Source organism: Motacilla alba, chromosome 14, assembly GCF_015832195.1.
Source record: "Motacilla alba alba isolate MOTALB_02 chromosome 14, Motacilla_alba_V1.0_pri, whole genome shotgun sequence".
Taxonomy (NCBI): domain Eukaryota; kingdom Metazoa; phylum Chordata; class Aves; order Passeriformes; family Motacillidae; genus Motacilla; species Motacilla alba.
Window position 1 is genome coordinate 1238008 of NC_052029.1, and position 25679 is coordinate 1263686.

The following is a 25679-nucleotide window of genomic DNA, read 5'->3' on the forward strand; positions in this document are numbered from 1 at the left end:
GCTGGTAATGCTGCGTGGCACCAGAGAGGAGCTTCGAGAGAAAGGGACACAGAGCTCTGACAGCAAGGAGCTGACAGATTCAAAGGTATGCCAAGATTATAAAACAGGCCAACACCAAGAGCATCCAGCCAGGAATTTGTAACCTGTGTTGTGACAATCCTTCCTTACTACACAGGGAAGGATCAAAGCCACAATCACTCAGTGTGCAGCTGGGCTCGAAGGCATGTTCTCACTGCCACAAAGGTAGATAAGTGCCTAGGAACACTTTAGAGTGGGTCAATGGACTGCAAATCCTTTATTGTGTGTTTGCAAAGGGAAAATATCAAGGATGAATCTGTGGTGAAGCTTCTCAGCACCAAGGACTCCAGGAGCTGTGACTAAGCAGGGATGGGTAAATTTGGTTTTAAACCTTATCAACTTTTTGTCAACGCTGTGGAGGCCAAGAACACCACAGCAATTGTGAATTTTTGTGAGAACAAACTATGCATGAGAACCCTGTCCCTTCCAGCCAGGGGTCCATCCCCATGAAGGGTCCGGTCAGGGTGTCCCCTCCTCTGAGCCCTCTTGCAGGGCTGGCACAGCCTGGCTGGGTGTCACTCAGGCTCCCCCTGCCACAGTCCCTTGGCACACCTTTGGGGACATACCAGCATGTTTTCCATCACATAAACTAGCTGTCACCTTACTGCTGTGTATGCAAGACACGAGCTGCTGAAAGGTCCCTCCCTCTCCCTCCTGTGCCAACCTTCCTGCTGGATTAAAAAAGGAAAAAACAATCTGTTCTGCACACAGTGCAGAGGCTGCCCCTTCTCCAGAGCTGGAACTGGAGCCCTTCTGTGCTCTGCTAAGTCCAGCCTAAGGCCATTAATGCAGAAATTCATTTATCCCAAATGCCAGGGATACCCGAGCAGTGTCCAAAGGCTATTTGTTTATTCTATCAAGTCCCTGGGTGTCACAAATGTTACCAGGCCTTTTCAAGATGTTACTAGTCCTTTCCCAAGATGACCCATGCCTTTCCAAGTCATGACTGATATGCCGGAGGCATAGAAAGCCTTGTCCCGGTGTGTGCAGGCACCCCCTGGGGCTGCCCAGATCCTGCTGAAAGCTGGAACCACTCTGAGGGGAGAGCAGCCAGTGGCCAGGCACCCCCATCTCTGCTGAATATGAGGAAAAGGCAGAAGCAGCAACATGCAGCTAAGTCCCATTCTCAACAAGGCCAAGAGAATGAAGGAGAGAGGAGAAGTGCCAGGAGGTCACAAAATTGAAGCCAAAAGGTGAGCATAATAGCTCCAGATCAGCTATGGAGTAAGAACATCACTGCCACTTCCAGTCCCCAGCATGCAAAAACCTCACCCCAAAACCAAGGCAAAGCTTCCAGACCACCTCCACAAGCAAACCACACTCACACATGGGGCTCACAGCAGGAATCTGGACAGCACAGACATCGGCAGAGGAGCTCAGAGCAGCCCTGAGCTGACACCCTCGCGGTGAGGTTATTTCAGGGGGGAACAGCTCCCCAGCCACAGGGTGTTACCCACAGGCAGAGTCTCCAGCAGAGCCTCTCCAGTGCCCAGCTTTGGGGGTGTGCTGGGAGCATTACACAGGTGAGGCCTGGAGTGACAGAGCTGCTCCAGAGCAACTCCACAGCACGTTCCTGCCACACAGAAGGGCCCCACAACCTCACCAGGTTCTCCAGAGGCACTCCCTCACACCAAAGTGGGCGCTCTGACCTCCTGGGACTCATTTTCTGGCAGAACCATATTCACAAGACAACAGTGGAACACCCCCCACACCATATTCAGGTTCACTGCTCCCTCTCACCACACCCCACATCCTACACCTTTTTGTTTAAGAACTGCTTATGGTGGGGATGGTCATGAAATGTCACCTACAGCAACTGAGGCAAGTGACCAAGCATCATATAGCCAACCCAGGCCATTGCTCCAAGAGCAGTATACAAACCCAGGACACATTGTAAATGTGGATTAAAATATCTTATTTTATGGTATTGTTGTTTTGGGGTTTTTTACAAGCCCTCACCATCCTATGAGTGAAAAGGCAGAATTCACCTATCAGAATTGGTTGTTTGTGGGCTAAAGCTGATAGAGGAGGACTTGTTGCTTCACTTCTAGTCAAACAAGGCAGATGGGCATGGAAATCACAGGTGGCCAGGAGCTGCTGAAAGCATGCTCAGAACAAACAGGTTTAACCAACTGTACTAATCCAACACCAAATCCACTCCCAGGCAGAAGGCAGCTGCTGGGGCCAGCACCCAGGTTATGCATGCACCTATGCATGCAGTTTTGAGATCCTCTAATTTCACAAGCACTTTAAAAACAGGCAGAAACATCTGTAAGAAGATACCACAGGTGCATTATCTTCCACTCCAGCTTAGAGGAGTAGTTACTGTCTCTGTCACCCCTAAGTGATACTAAATTGTTCAGAAAAAATGTGGTATGAGGCACAACATAACAGATGTTGCAAATGTGGCATCAACAGATGAAAAAAGAGAATTCAAGCTATTCAAATAGCAACTGATGCAGTCACCCAACCTTAAAAAGTGTGTACAGCAGCACATTAACAGCAACAATTTAACTAGTCAGCTCAGAGCTGTGAGCCACGGGAAAAATCCCTTCCAAACAACACATGAGCTCATCCCTTTGAGTCACGCATTCAGCTACCTACTCTTTAAAGAGAGAAACAATTTATTACGAACAACAGGGGTCAACCAAACATAGGTGGATTCATCCCAGGTCTGTGCCTTTCAGTGTCACAGTTTACTTCACAGTATCACTACTCACTTTTGAGGAGGGTGATAGAAGTTCTCCAACAGCATCACAGCAAAACAGCCCAGTTCCTGCCTGCAGAGCTGGGACTGAAGGTCAGCAAGCATGTGATTTTACCTCCGCGATCCTGTCCTGCACCGTAGCTGAGCTTTGGGAACGGGATCAAGAGGTCTCGGTTGCCACTGGGCATGAAGGACAGCAGCACCGCGCCCGCCCCCTGCTCCTGCCTTGTCCCCTCCTGCTCACGGCAGCTCACACACAATCCCTCGCTGCCGGCAACAAGAGCTGCCCGTTATTTCGGTGCGCGGCCGGTGAGCGGGAGCTGCTTTGGGCAGGAGGGGAGCTCCACGCAGAGCCCACGGCTCCGCCAGCCCCGGGGAGCTGCTGCGGTGCTTGGCAGCTCTGGGAGAAACCCAACGAGCTGCCAAGCACCTCGTACAGACACACGTGTTGAAACTGAGAGAGAACAAAGGCCTTTCAATTATCTGTAGTTACCCAGATTTGTAGATTTTCTCCTGAAAAACATACTCCATCTTCCATTCACAGACCTCATTTCAGCTAAGAGGGATTTCCATTTAGCCTGGAAGCCTTTAATAGGAAGTCTGCTCACATCAGTTCCCAGGCATCTTCATCTCCAGCTGAGAGGGCTTGGAGGTGGGGATCTCCGGCAAATAATTGCTTGTTTGGTTTCGTAACCAGCCAAAAGGAAAACATTGATTTGGAGACCTCTAAGAAGGCCGGATTTGCAGATTTCACTTGTCCACTGCCTGCTGCAAGCCCAGCACCGTTTCAGCAGCTCTGTGGTCCTCACACAGAGGAACTCTGTTCTGGGCACATTTAAGGGGGACAATTGCATCAGAAAATGGCATTTGAAGCCAGGAGCAAATCTGTTCCTAAAGCTCCAACAATTTCAGCAGACACCCGGGAAATCCCAGAAACAGTCCAAAGTCAGTCCAGAATCAGGGATGTGAAGTGGATTTGTGCTTTAGAAGAAAATCAAGAATGATTTTATGCACAGAAGCAACAACAAACAAAAGAGTTTCTTCATGCCTTGCAATTCAGATCTCCATAAAAACTACACAGCTGCACGCAGAAACAAAGGCAGCCTGTGAGGGAAATCAGAGGGCACCATAACAGTCTGCATTGTTGCTGGATGACCGTACAAATATCAAGATATGCTTGGAGACAAAAAAATCCCCAACACTCAAAAAAATCCAAGTATTTGTCCAAAATACTTTGAACATCCTATCCCTCCATAGTTACACTTCTTTGGAGACTGTGCAGGGAAATGCTGCTCTGCAGCATCAGACCCTTGTGGCATCCCCCACACCATGCCTGGTGCGTGCCAGGCTCAGGTGCACACCCACACAGGGATCCTGCAGAGGCTGGTTCTGATCCCTGGGATCCCCATCCAAACCCCACTGGCATGTCCAGGTTTTGCCAGCAACAAAACAGCATTTCCAGACCCATGCTCCACACCCAAACACCCAGAGAGAGCTGCAGTCCCTAAGCTGGGTGTAGACAGGTTAAGCAGACACTTGCAGAGCTCCTGGAACAGCTACAGAGATTCCACTCCCCAGGAATTTCTCTGGCTCCCAAGTTTGGTTTCACTGCACCAACCACAGCCAGGAAAGGGCTGCTGCATGCTGGAAGCACCAGGATGGCTGCTAACATTGGTTTCACCTTCCCATGTGCTGTTTCCAACAACAACAAATCTCCAGGGACCTGACTTACAGTGCATGGCAGGTGTGCTCAGTTCTCCCTCCTTGTCCTTGAAGGATGGACTGGCCCTGTTGGCACAGCAAGCACCTCACTACACACCTGTACAAACTCTGCTGCCTCACAGCAGCTCTCACCAGCCTGAAACCAGGTTTTCCAAGCCCAAATCGGAGCCTCCCAGGTCCCCTCCTGACCTACAGGACAAAGATTTCACTCCAGCTACCCTGGCAGCCACTCTGGAGCACTTTTGCTGCCACCAGGGAAAAGCCAGCATTTGATATTTTAAAAATAGAAGAAAGTATTGAATTTCAGCCTTTTGATACAGATAAGTCCTACAAGAACACAAGTGTGTCTCACCCACAGAGGTGTTCCACAGCACATTTGCTGGCAGGGTGAGCAGCACAGGTAAGACCCACCATGCAGAGTTTCATCTACTTGTGCCACAGCACAGGCCTGCAATTTCCTGGACAGATTTTACCACTAAGTTACTCAGGCAGTTTGACAATGTAAGAAAAATAACAACTCTTGGGACAAGAGAGGACTTAAGATTAAATAAATGATGGGCAAAATGGGGTGAGGGGGTGGGTTGCAGCATTTTCTTTGTTCATTGCTTGGTTGGGTTTTTTTCCATCTAGTTCTGTCTCCAGTCCACTTGGCCTCCACTCCAGAACCATGGGCAAAAGGCCTGTTACAGGTGCTGTTACAGCTGGTACCAAAGGAAACAAGGCAGGGTAATTTCTGCGTCCAGGACTGAGCAGGGAGCAGGGCCAATCACCTGCACAGAGAGGCAAATGCTACAGTAAAACCCACAAATGGTCCCAGGAACCCAGCAGCCTGGTTGGAAACAAGTTAAAATCCTAAACAAAGATTTTTTTAACTCTGTATTTTATTTAAAAGGTTACCCCAAAGATGCTCAGAACCTTCTGTTAAACTGCCATTTAATTACAGCTTTTCGTGTGCCCGTTCTGCCTGTCTCCTCCTTAACCACTGATGGCTTAAGCAGCAAATACTATGTTTGAATTGCACGAAGACTTTTGTCCCAATTCAATGCCCAATCCTGCACAGAACATAGAGGACATTAAGAATTTCAGGTATTATATTTATAGGAGAACAGGTGTCAAAGTTTTAAAATGATCTAACAATATCTAGAATGGGCCGATGGAAATGAAACAAAGATGAAGCAGAAAAGAGGAAGAAAATCTAAAACGCTGTGGCTACGTAAAAATACTTTCAGCAAATAGAAGCTCTATAGGAACAAACAATCTCTAAGCTATGTTGCAACTTTACTATTTACTACAACTTTTGCAGAAGCAAACAGACTCTTTGATGGAGGTTTCTTGCCTTGAGCCACCACCCTCTGTGCCCCAGGGTAATTTTCTTTCAGGTGAGTCTCACCTTACAGCAAAGCCTTTAGCAAAACAAAGCTGAAGGTTTTCACATTGGAGCTTCCTTCCTCCTCCAGTGCCTGCAACCACACAGGAATTGATATGACATAGTGCTACTCTGGAGCTCGAGCTGGAGTGCCAGGGGACAGCAAGGGACAAAGGGAAAGAAATCCAGATTTTAACCAGCAAGGTTATAAAACCACAGCTCAAAGCCTCAGCTCAAAGCGCAGCTATTCTCAAGTGCAATGGAAAGATGCTGTGCTGCTCCGAGAGAGTGAGGCCACAGAGGAAAACATGCCAGGGAACAGCTGGAAACAAAAGCTGAAGGAGGAGGAGGAGGAGGAGGAGGAGGAGGAGGAGGAGGAGGAGGAGGAGGAGGAGGAGGAGGAGACTAACTTCCATAGTCTTTCCTATGCAGCTTAAACACTGAACCAACCAAAAACCTCCATACCAGGAGAGGTGTGGACAATTTTGGCGTGGAATCTGGAGAGAGCAAAACCTGCCTGCTTTTTACAAACATAAAACACAGTGAAACTTTTAATCCCAGTTATTAGAAGAACATTCCACCCATTTCAGCTTTGTACTGCTCAGCTCACATCACCTTTGTGCACTCAGGACTGTGGAACACGTTAACAGCCATAAAAGCACAGCTTTTATAGAGGGATTAGAGGTGGTGAGAACTCTGCAGTGCAATCCAGAACTTTGCAGACTAGGTCCCCAGCCTTATAAAACCTCAACAAAACCACAACGCTCCTCAGAGGTTCTGCACACATAACAACCTACACTGTTGTGCACCTCTAATCCTGACTAGAGAGTGACACCAAACCTGCCAGATTTGGGGGTTGGGTTTTGGCTTGATGGGGATTTTTTTGTTTGTTGGCTTTGTTTTGGAATTCAAGTTTAGATCGCAGCTGGTTAGTCCCACAACAAGCAGAGCTGGAGGTTCAGCACTGTATCTTTGGAACTATTTTTCACACAAAGGTTATGTAGTAAACAATGGAGAAATAAGAGATGCTGGAGCTGTTTCTGAGTTGCCTGCTCTGATGAGATCAGCTCTGCATCTCTGATGACAGGGAAATGAACATCCCTGAAGGACACTGATGCAAGTGCTGGCAGACAGCAGGAATTGCTGCAATAACCACTCTGCAAGCCATCCAAAGAGGTTTCCAGCAGCACGACCAGCACAGTCCAGCTCAAACATTTCCTGCACATCAGTTGTGCAGCCACTACAGGAACGTGATGGCTGGGCTGCACTTGGAACACTTCGCCTCAATCCTCCTCGCACCAGAGTGCTAAAGCCTTGAACTGAAACATTATTCCAAACACTATTCCAAAGAATACAGTCTTGCCAGAAAACAAAGAGCAGTTTCCATGGGTGTGCAGCAGCTGAAGCAGTGGGGCAGCCAGTGTCTACCATCACCAGGGACAGTGCTGCTCCAGCAGAGCAGGACACATCGGGTGGGAGCGGGCCAGGTGAGGAGGAGGAGGCAGCAGCAAAGCAGCACCAGAACCAAGGCTTCCCTCCCTGCGGATGCCAAAGAGAGCCCTGGCAGTGCAGCAGCACCAGGATGAGCATGCAGCTGCCATCAGAAACCTGGGCTCATCGCCTGTAGCTCTCATGCCTATGCCCAAAAGGTGTCACTACATCAGTGCTGGCCCTGTCTGAGGTTCTACTGCACATGGGGTCACCCAGCAATTCTTGTCTGCTCAGGAGAGTGAGCCAGTATGAAGAGAGGTCCTGTGCTTACACGAGTTCAAGTTTAGAGCAGAGCTGCTCAGCTACACGCTTTTTTAAGGCTGTGAAAAATAAACCAGTGCAGCAGAACCTGCAGCCAAACACGGAGTTGCACCATGGCGGCTGCAGATCAGAAGCGAGAGACCATCTCCATGGTCAGTCTTGGAAACTCAGCAGGCAAGGAGCAGAAGCACTGGGAAACATCCCTTCACATGCCCTCCATGGCAGCAAGCAGGATGACACAAAGTGTCTCTTCACCCCCTGCCTGTGCATGCTGCTGTAGGACAGGTTACCTCCTGGCTGGCATGGAACTACCAGGGGAGTTTCTGGTTGCACACTGGTGCCTGAGGGGTCACAGGACATATCAGGAGAGGAACTGCTGTAAAGGAAGACTTGAAAGAACCATCTTAGGGATCTCCAGATTTAGACAGTTTCACAGAAACAACCAGAGGGAAAAGACATCCAAAGCTGTGGATCACTCAAATAAACAAGCTGGTAATTAACAGCAGCCCCCAGGCAAACAGTGGCAGCTGGAAGGGACCGACCACCTCCAAGGGCTGGGCAGTGTCTTCAGCTGCCTCTCCCGTTCCCCCTGGCCAGGGAAAGGGCAGGAAGCTGCACTGCCCCAGCCCTTGCTTCTGGCAGGGAACCCCAGCCCTAGTGGGCCTGCTGCTGCTGCTGCCCAGGAGCTGAATTCCTGCACTTCTGCCATTGGGGAAGAGTTCCTGGGAAAGATCCAGTTTTCACCTGAACCATAAAATCTGTCAGCAGCTATTGCATTGAGCACTTCAGGTGCCTTTTCCCTGACATTGCCTTGGGCCTGGATAGCAGTGGGATACAGAGCACCTAAGGATGGTGCCTGAATAAAGGTACTAAAACCCAGCCAAGGGACAGGGTTGAAAGGAGGTGCTGGGGCTCAGTGCATTAGGGCTGGCGTCAGCACCAACTCTGTGCAGGGCAGGGCTCTCATTTCAGCTTTTGTGTGCTCATTGCAAGATCAGAGTGAGGACATTGGCTGCATCCTCATCACTTTCTTAATACAAGCTGAGGACAGGGAAAATAAAAATAAAAATCCACCCCCTTTCCAGTCAAAGCCATCTGCTCCAAAACACGCTCTACTCTCTCCCTAACACACATTTCTGCTTTCCTGTGGGAACAGCAGCAGGTGAGGGGGAAGGCAGCCGCAGAAAAAGCCCTCTATCATGTGAGGAGGGAGCGCATCACCCTCACGTCTGTGTGGTGAGCCCAGCCCTGACCCTGTTCCTGGGGCACCAGCACTGTCTCACAAAGCAGCGCCGGCCCTCTCGCCTGCCGAGCACAGAGAGATGCCCTGACTCAGCCAGGGCTCAGCTCAGGGCTGGCTGCTCCTGCAAGCCAACAAACCTGCTGGGTGAGATCATTTCAGCACATGAATAACCAGCTATTCGAGAGTGGATGCGTGACACGGCGGTGACAAAGCCACGGGTCCCTCAGGTGAGGAGCAGCCTTGTGCCCCTAATGCACGGCACGCACACCGCCCCTACTTTCACGTGCAGCTCCACCACATCCATGTCCCAGACCACCCCGGGACCAACACATTTCTGTCCTGCTTCAGTTCCTGGGGATGGATGAGGACAGCTGTTTAAAGACCAAAGTGATCTGTGCAGGGGACTCACCCACAAGTAAAGCACAGTTTCACTGGAGTCTGGTGTAACCCCGTGGCTCAAGGCACCGAGCAGCCCCTCCCTGCACCTGGGGAGAAGGAGCCAGCGATGACAGCACAGAGAGCATTCAGGGAAAATGCAGGATTTTAGGCTCCCAGGTGAGATCCTCCAGCTGTCCAGAGCAGCAGTGAGGCTGTAAGAACAGCATCCTGCCTCCACAAGTACAGATTTGGGAAAGGGAGGGTGAAAGCTGGGAAGAAGGACAACGTTGGAAGCCCAGAAGAGCATTAATGTTCTCCCTGTCAAAACAATAGTAGGAAGGTTTAATTCAGGGTCTTCTGTGAATGGCCAAGAAAAGGCAAAAGCTAAATCCAAATCAGTTACAATATCCAGCCACAGGACAAAAACAACACTCCCTGCTCTTCAGAGGCAGCACGCTTGGCTGATGCTCCTGGAGACTGATATACTCCATAGCTCCAGCATGAACCTAGTAAGGAACACACAAGTGACAAGTGGACGTCAAATTTCCTCCTCAAAATGCCACCTTTTTGTCTCTAGAAGTTCCATACTCACTGCCCTCACAGCTTGGTGCAGCAATGGTCAGGGCATCGCTCACATCTCCTGCACCAGGAGTAACAACCACCTCTGCTCCCACAGAGCAGATTTATTTTGCCAGCAATTTAAAGAAAGGACATTGCTGAGGCCTTGCTGTGCACCACAGGAACTGCAGGGGCTAATATAAGATGTGCCCGATTTAGAACAAGGTGCCAAGCTCCAAGGCTCTGCTGAGAAGTGACACTGCTGTTCAGGGATCCTGAAAAAGGATGGACAGAAGCACCTATGGTGCTGTATGACAGACACAGCTCCCACTGCATCCCAGGCTCTCAGATACTGGACACAGGCAGGCAGAGGCTGCTTACAGCACCTAAAATCCAACAGAAAAAGGGCTTTTCATCTCTCAGCTGTGTGCTGATCCAACACCCAGATGCCCACGGAGCAGAGAGGAATCTGTCAATCCCTTTTCGGATAGGCTGGGTAAGAGCAGCTCAAATACAGAGCTACATTTACAGAGCTTCACTTCTAAGGGTGTGCCTTCCCCGACCTGGAAGGACAATCCATTCCACACCGCATCACAAAACCTGGCTGCTTACAACTGTTTCCACAAAACAGAGTAAAAGTAGCAGACCCCAACCAGACAGAGAAGGCAAATGCTCTCTCTCCCCTTCCTGCCAAGGTCAGGGACCTGAGCTCCACACGAGATGTCCCCACCACAAGAGCAGCTGAAAGCACACACAAGTTGTGCTTTCTGCACTGACCAAAATAGTGGTAGATGACACAACACTCATTTTAACACTGGGATGTGGGATCTGGGAGGGGATGAGGACAAGGACAACGTGCTTACAAGCAGATTTACAAAGAGAACCTGCACATAACATTCTGGCATTGCTGTTTTGGGATGGCATTAGGTACTTGCCAAAGAAGATGCCAGACTTGAGCTTTTCCCAAAATCCAAGAGCCTTTGCTCAGGGAATGGTCTCTGTCAGGGAAGCGAGCAGCAAGCCCTGTCAGCACGTCCCAGCTGCGCCAGAGGCACAGGGAGTTCCACTGCCAAGGCTGCCAGCAGCATCAGCAGGATCAAATTCACTTGGATATCCAAGCCACTCCAGCTGATTATCCTAAAGGTGCGTCACCTCCCAGAATCAACAGAAGCAGAGACTATCAGAGCACATATTACTGTGAAAAAACAGTGTGTGACCTAATTCTCTAATTAGGAATGGGCTCAATTGCCCACAGAGGACAAGGGAAGGTTCTGAAATTATTCACTGAGATTTCTTTTTCCAACAAAAAGGTGCTGGTATTTAGTTGCTACAAAACAGTGGGTTCTGAGACAAAAGATCTACAGCCATAGCCAAAATCCCTGTTCTTTGGGTCTCATGCCTATAACAAAGACCCCACTCAACTCACTCCTTATTCCTACCCTGTCTGCTTCAAACCCACTTCAACCAGGAGACAATTCCAAGTGTAATGCTTCACCTAAAACAGCCACCCCGTTACACTCTACATAGTAAACACCAGCCCCATGGAGCAGTTCCACAGCTCCCAGGTGAAGCAGCTTCTCCAGAAACACAAACTCTTTTCAGGGAAGCTCTGAAGCGCCCAGCACCTCCTCAAAGGCAAACCACACCAGCCCAGCCAGACACCCGAGGAGATGAACGATAGCAAAGCCTTCTCCTTCCTGAAGCGCTGCTCCCATTTCACAGGCAGCTCCACTTCTGAGTCACCACCTCCCGTAAATTTCCGTGGAGCAGGTGTACATTTGCATCAGCTCCTGGGAGCTGGTGGTGGCTCCAAGGACCAAGTGTGGTCGGAGCCACACCACTCTGCATGCTCCAAATTTGGCCCGTGCAGAGCACCAAGGAGCTCCCGATTCCCTCGAGTTCCTGATACAGGCAAAACTCGGCACTGCCTGCTCCTGCCCTGGGTTGCAGCGATGATGCAGGGTCTGAGCCCTTGGGGATGTTATTGTGCACGGAGGAGGGGGAAGGATGATAGATTGACACCCACAGCAGGACCCGCACCCCGCCAGGCCGTGCTACACGGTAACTGCAGGAAATGCACAGCGCTACTCCTTGGCTCTTAATTATGGTCTTGTGATACCGTAGTTAATGGTCTGTCATGGGCTCCATTAGGAACCTCGACGCTGGCAGGAGGTGGATCGGCCAACCCGGCCGCTCCCGGCACAGCCACCGAGCCAGAGCGGCTCTGGGCTGGGAATCAGGCTCCAGTTCTTTTGTTACAGTCCCTGCTTCCTCTGGGAACGGCTAGGTCCTTGTGGCAGCCGGGGAGAGGGAGGGCAGCCCTGCCCTGCGAGCGGGACCGCCTGGGAAGGGTCCGGCTGCGCATCCAGGGATTACATCAGACACCAGCCCCTCTGCCCACATTCTCCTCCAGATTTGGGGAATTTCAAGGAGCTGAGGAGGCCTCTGAGCTGCCTGCCACGCGCTGCGCTCCCAGTTAATGAAAAAGAAAAAACAAAGGAAAAAGCAAAACAACCCCTCCCTGCCCGCCAGCGCGGCGCTGGGGTGCCGGCCCTCGGGGTCCCCGCGGGATGCGGGTGACATCAATAGCGGGGGAGGTGACAGCGACAGGAGTGTGTGACAGCGATGGGGGTCCTGCGACCCGGTTCCCCCCAGCCCCCCTTACCGTTGCTGTAGGCGTAGGGGGACTCGGAGGCGCCGTCCTGCAGGCTCTCCAGGATCTCCCCCTTCCCCACGTCGCTGTCGCCCACCAGCAGGAACTTCAGCAGGTAATCGTAGCTCTTCACTGGGCTGCCCTGGGTGCCCATCCTGCCTCTCATCGGCGGGGCGGCCCGGCCCGCATCCTCCGCCCGCCAGCCTCGGGCTGCGGCCTCTGCCCCTCCGCCGCTCACCGCCGGCCGCGCATCTTCCGCCGGGGCCGCGCTGGGACCTGCGGCGGAGGAGGAGGAGGAGAAGGCGGAGGAAGGGCCCGGCCCGGCCCGGCCCGGCCCCGCAGCGCCCCCGCCGCTGACACGGCTCCACTCCGCCCTCCCACTCGCACAAAGCGCCTCCGCCCCACCGGGGCCCGAGCCCGCTCCGCCCCGCCGGGCCGCAGCACCGCGCCCGGTCAGCCCCAGCTCCGGTCCCGCCACCCACCTCAGCCGGGCAGGGCCGCCCCCGCCTCACGGACCCGCCGCGTCCGCCCGAGCCCAGGCGGTGCCTCTGCCCCGCTCTCTCCGCTCCCATAGGCTAATCAGTGCGTCAATCAGAAGTGACCCCGCCCCTCCACAAATTCGCCACTTCCATAGGCTTAGTCACACATCAATCAGAAGCGCCCCGCCCCGACGCGCCCCTGACAGCTCAGGGGGCAGGGCCAGCGGACGGCTGGGCGGCTGAGGACTACAGCTCCCGGCGTGCCTTGCGGGAAGCGGGACATGATGGGATAGCGAGGAGGTACCCGGGGCTGAAGAACTGGGATTGCCGAACTGGGATTGGGGACCGGGACTGGGGAGCATCCGTGTGTGCGGGGCACCCAGGTGTCATCCAGGACGGGGAGGCATCCAAATGTGAGCTGAATGTCCAGATGGGAGGGGCATGTAGATGGGGGCGCATCCGGATGCGTGGGGCATCCAAGAAGAGGCGGCACCCAGGATTTGGGGACATCCAGGTGTGAGAGATGTCCAGGTGGGTGGATACGTGGGAGGGAGGGCATACAGGTGTCCTCCAGATATGGGGTGAGCATCCAGAAAGAGGGGCACCCACAATCTGGGGGTATCCAGGTGGGTGATCATCCATTTTAAGGCAGGCAGCGGGTTCTTGGGGTGGGAGGTGGGTGCACCCCATTGTCAGTGGGGCAGGGGGCAGCCATGGTGACATCCAGCATGTCCCCAGGGAATGGGGCTGTGGGTGCCAGGCTGCCCCTGCCAGTGGAGAAGACAAACTGAGCAGCTGAGGGTGAGGAAGCCCTTGGCCCACAGGACACAAACTCCTCACCAGAACTGTCATTCTGGCAGGAGTGGCCAGAAGGAGCTGTCACTCCCAGGCCCAGCTTGGGCTGCTGCTCAGATTGTGCTGTGCTGCAGAGGATTGTCCCCCGTCTTGCCCCCTCACACTGAACACAGCACATGGGCAGGCCCATGGGACACCAAGGACCCCTCCTCTGAGTCACAGAACACCCAGAGCTGGAGGAGCATCGCTTCAACCATCTCCCAGGCTGAGGTGGCATTCATTGGATCTCCCTTGCACAAGCTTTGTGGCTTGGCCTTGGCAGAACAATTATAGCTGGACAAATGCTGAAATTCCCCGTGTGTGAGAGCAGAGGTTTGGGAGCTGCCCAGCCAGGCCCTGGGATGGGGATGAAGAGCCCGCCTGGACCAGCTGCCCTGCCCGTCCCTCTGCTGCTGACAGCCACACTGTGTTCAGCAGCAAGTCAAACTAGAGGTAAGGGAAGGATTTTCCTCCCAACATCTTTATTCTGGAGTAATCAAAATCTATTTAAGTTCTTATTAAAAGGTTGAATTAACTGATAAAACCTATCAGTAGAACAAAGCTCTCCATCCCTAAACTTGCACACAAGCACTGGAATGTGCAGCATCCCTCAGCCCTGCTGCGACTGGCACATTGTCACTGTCCTGCTGTGCCATTGCTCTGCCCAGCACTCCTGCCTGCAGAACTGGAGCTGTGATGAGCCTGAAGCCAGTGTGGTTCCTGAGCCAGGGCTCGTTCCTGGACTGGTGCACGGGGCTGGCCTGTGTCTCACGTCACCAGGCTGCGTTTCACATCAGGGCTGCAGTGGGAAGGAAGTCACCTTCAGCTGGGGTTAGTGGTGACATTTAAAACAAACACTGTGTCACTGCTGTGGGAGCACTTTGCTCCTGCTGAACGCCTGGTGGCTCACGTGAGGGAAGGAGAAATGCACATTGGCTTTTAATCTCCTTGCCAAACCTCACTCACAAACACTCACACACTTTTAATGAAACTCTCAATGAGTCAGTGCTCTTTTATAATACTTTACCCAGAACCAGAAAACACTGTGAGGAGGATTGATTACAAGAACTGTGAAGTTCTCACCAACTTCCCCAGTGCCAGATGTTAAATAGCAGTGGATGGCAGAGGAGCTGCAGCCTGTCCCTGCCCTGAGCTGGGCCTGGGTTCTGCAGCTTCCCCCAAACACCTCCACTGCTCCCAGCCCCAGTACCTGGCAATGCAGGGGAGTGTTCTGTCACCTGCAGCACCTATCACTTATCATATTTAGCTTGCTGAGATGGTAAATGGGGAGTCTGAGCTTTCCTGGTTTGAGGCCCAGGTGTGGATAAGGGCTGGAGCCAAAGGTGACAGACTCTTGCAGCAACCTCTAATACAAAATGGTGAGCCAGAGGCACAGGTGGTGGGCACTCTGTTCTCATCCAGGAAGGCAGATCAGCTGCCCACATGGGGCTTGGATTGCTCTGAACATGTTTATCCTGCACCCAAAACTCCTAATCCAGCTGGGAAGCCCTGTGGCCTCCTGTCATGTGGGAGATCAGCTGAGATCCAGACCCATGCCCTGTCTGTGCACAGCACACTCACCCTGCAGAGCCCCAGGGCTCTACACTCCAGGCTGTTCCCTGATGCTGCAGACCTGGACACTGCCAGGTTTGGAGTGCTGCTGCACAAGCCCCCAGAGCTCCCACTGTGAGCTCAGCACAGGCAGGAGTGTGGCTGGAGAGAAAGGGCTCTCTGCTACCAAGTCCAGAAAAGGACCAAGGAGCAGGTAAGAGATCTGAGTCAATGCACAGGCACTCCCCTAACCAAGGCTTTATCCCCCAAAAGGCAAAGGGGCTACTGAGCAGTGCCTGAAGAGGGGGAACAGGAGCAGAGATGACACAGGACTGCTAATGTCCACATTCACTGAGGCAATCTGAGTTACGGTGTTGCCGAGCTCTGCACAACACAAGGACAAGGGTCATGAACTGAAACACATCAAACCCTGCCTGAGAGCAGGGAGCACCTTTTCTCTGTGGGGGTCATCAACCACTGGCACAGGTTGTCCAGGGCGGGGTTGGAGTTGCCATCCTTGGAGATATCCCAAAGCCATCTGGACATGGTCCTGGGCAACCAGCCTTGAGTGGCCCTGCATGAGCAGGGGCTGGACCAGATGATCACAACCTCCAGCAGCTTCCTGTGATGGTGTGACCAGCAGGTCTGAGCATAAAGGCTAAATCACTGAGGGACAGAGTTAAGCAAGAAGATTTGGTGTTGGAGCAGCAGGAAGAGGCAGCACAGGGCAGAAGGAAAGCAGCTCGTTCTCTGCAGGGTGAAATGCAGATTTTCCTTACACTACTGGAAGTCAATATATGGGTTGTGTATTTGTGCAAGAGTCTTTGTGTGGGCCTGAACAGGGCACGGTCCAGCTGCAGCATCAGGGAAAACTCCCAAACCCATAACCAGAGCTTTCGGTGCAGTGTAATTACTGAGGTTTCTTTTCAGCATCATCACATGCTGTCCTGGTTAGGGGAAGAAAGTGTTTCTCCAAGGCAGAATTTATCTCTAGGATAGAGTTTTTCACACAGTGAATCACATTTTCCTTCACAAACCCCCTGCCTAAGTAAAGAGGGGGTTTGCGGCACCACTGGGAACCAAAAGGTGGGAGAAACAATAATAAGGAAATGCAGTACTAAAAAAAGTCTGTAAGATTAGAGTCTTTGACTGATGCCTGGCAAAGCCTGCTTGCTGCCTGCTATAAGGGGTGCGTGGTAGGAATGGGAGATCTGAAATTTTTAACTACTTCTCATCTAAGAGCTGCTCTGGATAATACGAATCTGAGGACAAATCAGAGCCAGAGCCTTACCAGCAGCCTCTTCCCTGAGGAAATGCCAGCACTGGGCCAGTCTGTGCTGCTGTGGAAGATGAGGCTGATCCTAACTTCTAATTAGGGAGATGACATAAGGTCAAGTGCTCTTGAGCAGGATGTCTGCTACACTGTTGTAATGTCTCTGCACACAGTCGGAAAAGGGTGGGGGAAGACTCTTTCAGCAGGGACTGGAAAGGAAGAGGAGAGACGTGGCAAACATCCAGCAGAAGCAACTCAGATGCTCAGATACCATTGCAGGCAAGGAGAACACCCAGTGCAAGGAGCAGAGAGGCAGCTCAGGCACCAGCTCTGGGTGACACAGGAGAATTGCAACCACAAGGAGCTGCCACTGCCCAGCTGGGCTGCTCAAGGTTCTCTGTTGCAGAAGACTCAGGATCTCAGGTTTGAGGAGAAGCTTTTTCTTGGCTTGGTATTTCCCCACCCCAGAGTCAGTACCAGCCTTTAGTAAACAAATCCAACACGAGAACATCTGATACATCTGGCAAGTTCCCAGTAGCAAGGTCACAGTTGCTGGTTTTCATGGCTCTGTGCTGTCACTGGGGCTATCATGGCATTTGAACCCTAAGGACCACGATTAGGACCATCATGAACTGTCCGGTCCCACAGGAAGATTTTAAAAGCCAGGATATTGGAAACATTACTTTCACAAGACCAAAAATAACAAAGTTTCTCATAGCAGTCAGCAAACTGAACTGTGCAGGCGAGGGAGGAACCAGGGGATATCATTTAGGAGCTCCACAGGAAAGACGAGAGGGAGGTGAGGTGTAAACCTGCTCTGCTCAGTGTCAGGTGAGGATGGGGCTCATGACTCTGACTTCAGCTGAAGTGAAAATGTTATTTACACCATTCATCCACCGAATGCATCACAGCCTGCAGTTATTCCCACCTGGAGTGCAGAGAATTCCTCAGGTAGTGATCATTCCAAGACAAGAAGACGCTGCACAGGAGTTTTAAGCACGGATCATCATAGAACAAGCTCTCTTCAGTTTCTGCAGGCAGGGATGTCCCAGCCAGAGGCTGTAATGGCAGATGGTGAGGGGGGCTTTGCCACACTGCTTTCCCAGTGATTTGCCCTGGCTCAGGGTGACAGGGCATCATGTAGTGCCCATGTAGTCCTGCCTCCCTCACATGTCCCTAAGAAACCTCAAAGGCCTTGGAGCTTTGCCTGCTAAGGAATGTCTGGACCATGCACCTGCCTGCAGAGCTTCTTTTTCTCCTGCTCAGGCTATGCCTGTAGAGGCAGTGACTGCACCATGAGGGGCTTTTAGCAGCTCCAGACAACCCAAATACATCTGGCCAGGAATGTCCTAAAGCAGAGGGGGCATAACCCTTCCCTTCTGTGACAGCTGCCAGCACATGGATGAGACATAGGGCTGGGGTAGGAAACTCTGACCCTCTTGCTGGGAGTGCTGACTGAAGGCTCGTAAAGCCCCAGGGCACCTTGCCCTGCCAACGCCCACTGGAGTACAGAGGTAGCCATTCAGAGAAGGGCAGGGCACTGCAGCCACTGCACCCTCTCTTCTTCCTCCTCCATCCTTGGTGCCTTGGCCAGCCAGGGGAAAAGGGGCAGGATCCAGCACAGCCCTCACCTGCCAGTGCAAAAAGCAGGGTACAGTGACACTGACTCCTTGTTTGAGCTGGGGCAGGGGAATGAGCAGAGCTGGAGGACATGCATTTTGGGTAAGGACTGTATTTAAATTTGACACAACCACCGCATACCCAGTGGGACATCCTCCAGTGCACAGGCACCCTTTCCAAGAGAGAGAATAGGAGACACATCAAAATAAGACCAGAACATGGAAAGCCAAGCACTCATGCACTTTGGAAATGTATCCAAAGCAAACTACCCTCCCAAGAGAAATCACAGAATCACGATAAAACAGTCTGTGCTTCTGGGCCTCCAGCCTCGCTCTTCCAACACCTCTGGTGCTGCAGTGAGGGTGAATGCAAGCTCTCCTCAAAAGAAATTAATAAATATCCCATGAACTCAGACACCCAGCTGTTCAGTTTTCATTGTAGAACTCCACAAGCTGATTCTCCACATGTTTTTGATCAGCTGGCTTGAGGGCTGAAGCATAAAAGGTCCAAAACATGCTCTGGCTGAAGGCACCACAGCATTGTGGCTCCGAACCACCTGAGGGGCTGATTTGCTATAGCCCTGTGAGCTGACATGGAAGGAGAAATTCATCACCGAAACATTTGGGAGCTGCTCCCTCCATGACACTGGTTTCATGAGGCACTGATGGGTTTAACCTTTTGCTTCCAAAATAATCATTAGCATAATATACAAACACAGTGTAGGGGAAGAGAAAGTTGAAATATAATGTTTAAAAATACTTGCCTTTAAAAATTCAGCCCTTCCTATGTTACCAAAATCTGTTTAAAGGGATGGAGCAGTTGCTGGCTCTGAGTAGCCTTTGGTCCCAAACATTAGGAGTCAGTATGTTTTTCAGGTCAAGTTCCTAAGTTCTTCCACTGTCTTTAGTTCTGCTTGTCTCCTTTGTGTTTCCAAGGGTAGATGAGCTCTCCAAGGAACAGTTTCTTGCAGAGAGATGCCCAGGAGTCCCTGGGATAGCAGCTGTAGGTGGGCAGTCTGTATGTCTGGACCACACCTCCATAGGAGAGGGGGTTGATCTGTGTGGAGAAAGAGGGACAGCAGCAAGGGATGCATCAGTCCTGCTCCTCACACAGCATAGAATCCCTCTCTGGCTTGCTAAGGCTATTTATCTCTCTCCAACATCCCCCAACATTAACAAATTGAGCTTGGCAAGGGGTGTTACTAGAATCATTCCCAAGCAGAGGGGCAGACAAGAACCAGCATGAGAACTGGGGGAATGAGAGGGGAGTGTGTTACACACCAGAGTAGAGGGAACAGTGGCTGGAGAGACAGTAAACAGCAACAGAATCACAGAGTCATGGAATTTTTTAGTTTTGAAAAGACCTTTAAGATCACTGAGTCCAACCCTTAACCCAGCACTGCCAAAGCCACCACTAACCCATGTCCCCAAATGCCACATCCACATTTCTTGTGAACATCTCCAGGGATGGTGATTCCACCACTGTCCTGGGCAGCTGTGCCACTGTCTCACCAACCTTCCCGTGAATAAATGTTTCCTAATATCTAATTTAAATCTACATCTAGTACTGCACTGGGACTCCAGGAATTCCTTTGGAATTTAGCTGTACCTGTTATGAGCTCTCAGCCCACCGCTGTGTGTAAAGTTAAACCTGGTATCACCTGAAACCACCCAGTGGAACCAAGTCTCAGCACAACAGGATCACACCACAGAGCTCCTCATTACCATTTCAATTAAATCTCCTTGGCTGAGTTAATCTTTTTTAATTTGACTTCAATCACCACCCCAAGTCTGTGCCTACAAAAGTCCTGCCCGTGGTCCCAAGTTGCTGCATTGACCTTTTGAAGACAGGGATGTGAATAGACACATTTACTGTACAAGGGGTGACAAAAGCACATCAGACCTTGGCAATGCTCATCCCAGTGAAGCATTCAGGGTAGGGAGGCAGGTAAAGTCCACAGGATGGATCCAGTGTGGCATGAAAAGGATGCATAGCACAGCCTCCAAAGGACCAAAAAAGATGGCACAGAAATGGTGGGGCTTAGAGCACAGACCATCGGAGATGTCCAGCGATGGCGACTTACAGAGGCAGGGAAAGCTTGGTCAGTGGAGAGAAATGGAAGGACATCCTTCTCTAGCAGAAGGGCTCAGCTCTGCTGGAACCAACCAAGCAGCTCTGGGAAAGGAGACTGTAATTCACAGCACAGAATCCAGCCACAAAAGGAAAGAGAGACAGCAAAACCCATGCACAGAGTCACTACTTGGTCAAAGCTGAATATATTTTTTGTCCACTAAAAGGCATCTGGGTTTCTGGGAGTTTGCCTGTGCCACCAGCTTGCTTCAGCTGCTTGGAGCTCAGGGAGTGGTGAGGGATGAACCCCCAGTGCCTACAGGGATGAAGCTCTTGGAAAGCAGGGTTGAGCTAAGAGTTCGTTAGAGCTAATCCTGGAGATCTTTGTCAAATTAGTTTCAAAGTACAAGATTGCTCAAGCAGAAGGGGGAAATGCTTGTACACAGAAGCATCTCTAGGAAGTTCAGGCAAAAGGCCAGAGCAGCTGCTTGCAGGGAAAATTATAAAACAGAATAAACAGTGGGGGGGGAAAAGGCCAAAGAAACCTGTCCCCAGCACTAATAGCTGTAAAACCCAAGTAACTATTTCTGCCCATTTCCTCAGAGTGTCTGAAGTGCAAACATGCTGGGGGAGGAGGATAGGAACTGCTGCTCTACAAGGGAGAGACACAGCATGTGCTCCTTTGGCTATTTGCTGTGTGGGCTGGAAGGTCTGCACACAACATTTCTTGTTGAGAAGCATCTCTGGGTGGAGTGGTGACAACCAGGGGTAGCACTGGCCACTGTAGTAACCAGGGCTTCTTACACCCAGAGCAATTCACATCCCTGCCTCTCCTGGTACAAATGGAAGCAAATAGGCAAAACTCATTATTAATGAAGAGGCAGTACTTGTTCCCCTTACGAAAGTTCTGTAGGTCAAAGCTATAATAAACCCTGCTAGAATACCCATTCTAATGGAGCTGTTCCCTTTTCTCTTCCTCTGCTGTTTAACCCTTTCCAAAGCAATTGCTGGAGAAGATGAGACTTTCAGAAGAAGGTACATGAATGGATCAAACCCATTGTCATCTAGAATCCCAGAATCTCAGACTGTTTGGGTTGGAAGGAACCTTAACGCCCATCTTGTTGCATCCCTGCCATGGCAGGGACACCTCCCACTATCCCAGGTTGCTCCAAGCCCTGTCCAGCCTGGCCTTGGACACTGCCAGGGATCCAGGGGCAGCCACAGCTTCTGTGGACACCCTGTGCCAGGGCCTCAGCACCCTCACAAGGAAGATTTTTTTTTTCCCTAATACCTACTCCAGACCTGCCCTCCTTCAGCATAAAGCCAGTTTTCTCCCTGGGCTATCAGTTCTGTTGAGCCACACTGCCAGAAATATTTCTTCTTGTGCACCAAAAGAAATTACTTTAAACACTGATGAAAATACTGACCTATGCAAGACTTCCTGAAGAAGATTAAGTAGCATTTGAAATGGCAATATCATCCCCCATCCTCTGCCCCCTCCAGGGTCTGGACTTTGCATTCCAGAGGCACTATCTTAAAAATAAAAAATAATCCCTTGGCTGAACCAGGAGCTGATTTGGAATACTCAAAGCCAGCATTATTGATTTCTAATCCATTCCCAGTGCCCTACAGGACAGCTCAGACTATCACCTACAGATGCAATTATTTTGGGTGTAGGTCCATGCATCCAGCCTGACTTCCACCAGGCTCCAAGAGGGCTTCCACACAGAGAGGGGGCAAAGCCACTGCAGATTCTCAAGAAGACACATCAATGTGTACAATAAATAAGAATTTCACTTAAAAACAGGTTTTTTTAGATTAACCTCTCCAAAGGCCTATCACAAAGTGGGATATTCAGTAGGATTTCTGACACAAGCCCCTTTTTCATTTCCACCAGCACAAAGAGAGCAAAAAAAGTGCCTTTTCTGATTATCTGCTCACTACTATTGGAACAAAAGGCTGGGACAGACAACTACAGCAGCACTTCCACCTCTTGAGGTGACGACTTGTGCTGTATTCCAGATAGAAAATGGATCCTCCTGCAGTGGTCCAAAGAAAATTCATCACAGTCATATGACTCATTGCCTTTGCTCTTTAAGTCGTGGTCTTTTCTCTCTGGAAACTCCATCCACCTCATCTCTCACATACACTGATGCCAAAGCCTCTGCCTAGCAGCTCCTATGCCTCATCTCTGGTGTCTGGTTTCCTTTCTCTGGAATCTCCTGGCCATGGAGGATGGCAGATTTTGATTCTTACACCACTATCCTACTGAAAGGCAGGAGCAGGGAAGTCAGCTTGTTTAGAGAATGCTAGTTTTGCCCTAGAAGACATCTGTAGAAGGGATTCCCTCTGGAATTGCTACTAGCTGGTTTGCTGGTTCCCTGCTAGCCTGACCTTTGCTGAAATAGGGTGGGACTGGTGATGGAAAAAGCAAAAGGACTGGGAAGCTGCACTTAAATCCTTCCCACACACTCCCCCAGCGTCCAAGTGCTTTTGTAAGTGTTATACACTACTGGCAGCCTCTCCTCTTTAGGATGCAGAGAGCAAGAAAAGCCTCCCTGGGACATGGCTGTGTTCCTGCTGGGTCAGGAGATGGAAATTCCACTCCTGAAAGTGTAAGGAGAACTTCCCTGCTGCCAATACCTCATTTCTTCTCCGAAGATAATATCCTTTAGTGTCTTTGACGCCAGAGCGTGGGAATGGGGGGGTTACAAAAGCACAGGTAAGCTGTTACACCGCACCCTTCACCAGGGCAATCCTGGAAAAAAGCAGGAGGCCCTTTCCTCTCCCATCTTGCCCAGGCTCTCGTCCTGCTGGCCTCATGGAGCAGCCAAGGCTTTCCAGCACCACTGGAGGGGAAGAGCTTTTCCTGCTGCTTCATTCTGGAGGGTTAACTGCCTTCTTTTGCTTCTCCCAGTGTTCAGCAATTATGACATGAAGCTGCACAGAGCCAGGAGGTGATAATGGCATGAGGTCTTAATCCCAGAAGTAACACAGCTCTGTGTTTCTCCTACTCCCCTTCTTCTGCATTTCACTTCACACCATCCAGGGCACTGCATTTCCTCCAAACACAGGACCCAAGCAGGGCATCAAAAAGCACAGAAAGCAGCAGCCAGCCACAGCAACACAAAATTATTTCCCTTGTTTCAGCATTTTACAGGTGATAGTGTTGAAGTGGAGCCTTCTAGTGGGAGCAGCACAGATGGACTGAGGTCACTCTGGAGGAAGGCATGGGGGCCTTACCTGCATAAGGAGACGCAGAGGTTTTCCATCCTGCTGCTCAAGCACTCTGAACTTCACTCCAGCTGCAAAGACACAAAACAAGGAAAGCAAACCCATGGTGGGATTGTTGGGGTGTCCTGTGCAGGGCCAGGAGTTGGACTCGATGATCCCTGTGGTCCTTTCCCACTCAGGATATTCCATGGTTCAATGCCTGGAGCACAGACCATGAATTTGCTGCCCAGTGCTATTGGCTGAGCACTAATTCCCTAGGACCTTTCTGGATTTGGGAACATTCCCCATTTTCAACAGGAAGCATGGATTGTCTCTACAATGCTTTAAGCCTAATGACATAGCTCCACTAACAGTAACCCCTCCCACCTCCAGCTTGAAAACTCAGTCCTAGGGCAAGCACAAAGCCTAGAAATCAGCCAGCCAGACCTGAGGATGATAGACAGACTGGAAAAACCTTCCACTTTTCCCAAATTTCCATCAGAATGGGAACTCCATGTTAGCAGCAGGCAGAGAGCCTGCCTTTAACTTGTGCTTATGTGGACAGAGCACATGTGGAAATCTGTCCCTCGTTCAGGCTGAGGAAGGGAAGTGGCTGACCTGGAGGCATTAAAACATTTCAAAGCAATCCCTGCCCATTAATCCCAGCATCCACATGTTTTTAAGAGGCTAACCCCATCACACCTGGCACTTTCCTATTTTCTCTTGGATTTGCCTCATTGCCAATACTGTAAAGATAAATAGGAAAGATTTTGGGTTCCAAGAGTGACACAGTGCACACACAGATTTAATACAAAGTTTCAAAGGTAACAGCTTGGACCAAAGAGGCATTTTTCTTACGAAGATGTCAAATTACTTCACAGAACTAAAATCACCAATCCATCTCTGCAAACCTGTTCCAGCCAAGCATGGCCTGTTATTCTTTTCTGCAGGTAAGAAGATGAGACAAGACTAAAGCACAGATCAAACACTGACAGGAGCACAAACAGAATAACACTCCTCACCATTGTAAGTGCCATTGCTGCAGTATCTCTGTGACTCCTGAACACTGAAAAACCAAAATGTTTTCTCTTTTTCCTAAAGCTTTGAATTAATTAAAATAATACCATTCACTACTGGGATAGAGTGCTTTTCTCTAGCACACAGCTCTGGTTTAAACTCTCTCCCCAAACCATAAAACTTTTTCTGTCCAGGACAGGAGGGATTTATCTGCATTTTGCTGGATTATATTGATAGAGGAGCTTCCCCAGTGGCTTGAAATAGATGTTTGAGTACCCTGGGCCTCAACAAGCAAATGTGCTGGATGACCAAAGTGCTCAATGTGATTCACAGAGCTTTGGCTATGAGGAAGTGTCTAAGCCATTCCAGGAACTACTTTTTTTGGCAAACTTTGTGACAGAGAGACAGAAACAAGCAGGCACTGAAGGTTCAGATATGAGGTTGGGCACTCTGGAGTCTTACCCCAGGAACAGTAACCCATTATCCCAGCAAATGCTGGTTCTGTAGGTCCTGGTCACACATCTCCCTTGTAAAGCTACAAGCCAACACTTTCTTAATTAGATTATTTAATTGCTCAAGAGTCTTAAACTTCTTAGAAAACACGAGCACAAAAAGGCTAGAAATTAATTTTAGAATGACCTGCAGGTGACTGCAGAGCTCAGGACTCTGAGCAGTTCCCTTCTCACAGGAAGAGCAGGCTCAGGCTCCTGCAGATCACTCCAGCACAGAAGAACCCTGAACTATTCCCTGACTTCCAGCCAGCTCCAGAACTCAGGGGTCTGCTTTTCCTGTACAAAGGCATCAGCAACGGCAGAGGAGAGGTCAGGACATGAATTCCGAATTTGCTTTGTTTCACATGACAGCACACTCAAGTGAGGGTTTGTATTCAAGCAATTGTGGCAGGTCCCACAGGACTATGACAAAACCTGTCCCAACAATTCCAGTGTGAATCTTGGGAAAGGGAAGTACAGGAAAAACGAGCTGGCCTGTTCACAATCAAACGATGCTGGTAACCTGTGTGTGGGCAGTCTGAGAGCCCTGAAACCCCCGCTGTTCCTTTCTTCATGCAGTGAATTCACATCCCAACCAAGGTGGCACCCCTTGAGCTGGCACTGGGTGCACAGAACTCTTGCACAGAGGATATCAGCTGTGATCTAGATAAGAA

At 50.6% G+C, this 25679-nt stretch overlaps 2 protein-coding genes across 6 annotated transcripts in view; both read right to left on the minus strand.

The window, feature by feature from the left end:
- Window positions 1–13053, minus strand: part of RAB40C (RAB40C, member RAS oncogene family) — a 36969-nt gene extending 23916 nt beyond the window's left edge. Inside the window, exons 1-2 of one of the 2 annotated variants that reach the window (XM_038150930.1) lie at window positions 12940–13053; window positions 12470–12733 (exon numbers count right to left, since the gene is read on the minus strand). In XM_038150930.1, the coding sequence (XP_038006858.1) occupies window positions 12470–12623 (154 nt within the window). In that variant the 5' untranslated portion in view covers window positions 12624–12733; window positions 12940–13053. The other variant, XM_038150929.1, reaches the window with a different exon arrangement.
- A 5253-nt stretch (window positions 13054–18306) lies between these two features.
- PIGQ (phosphatidylinositol glycan anchor biosynthesis class Q) overlaps window positions 18307–25679 on the minus strand; it is a 34332-nt gene continuing 26959 nt past the window's right edge. For 3 of the 4 annotated variants that reach the window (XM_038150926.1, XM_038150924.1, XM_038150925.1), the window contains 2 exons: window positions 23528–23589; window positions 19118–19270 (listed from right to left, as the gene is read on the minus strand). In XM_038150926.1, coding sequence (XP_038006854.1) covers window positions 19118–19270; window positions 23528–23589 — 215 coding nt within the window. Of the gene's footprint in view, window positions 19271–23527; window positions 23590–25679 lie in introns of all 4 variants that reach the window. The other variant, XM_038150923.1, reaches the window with a different exon arrangement.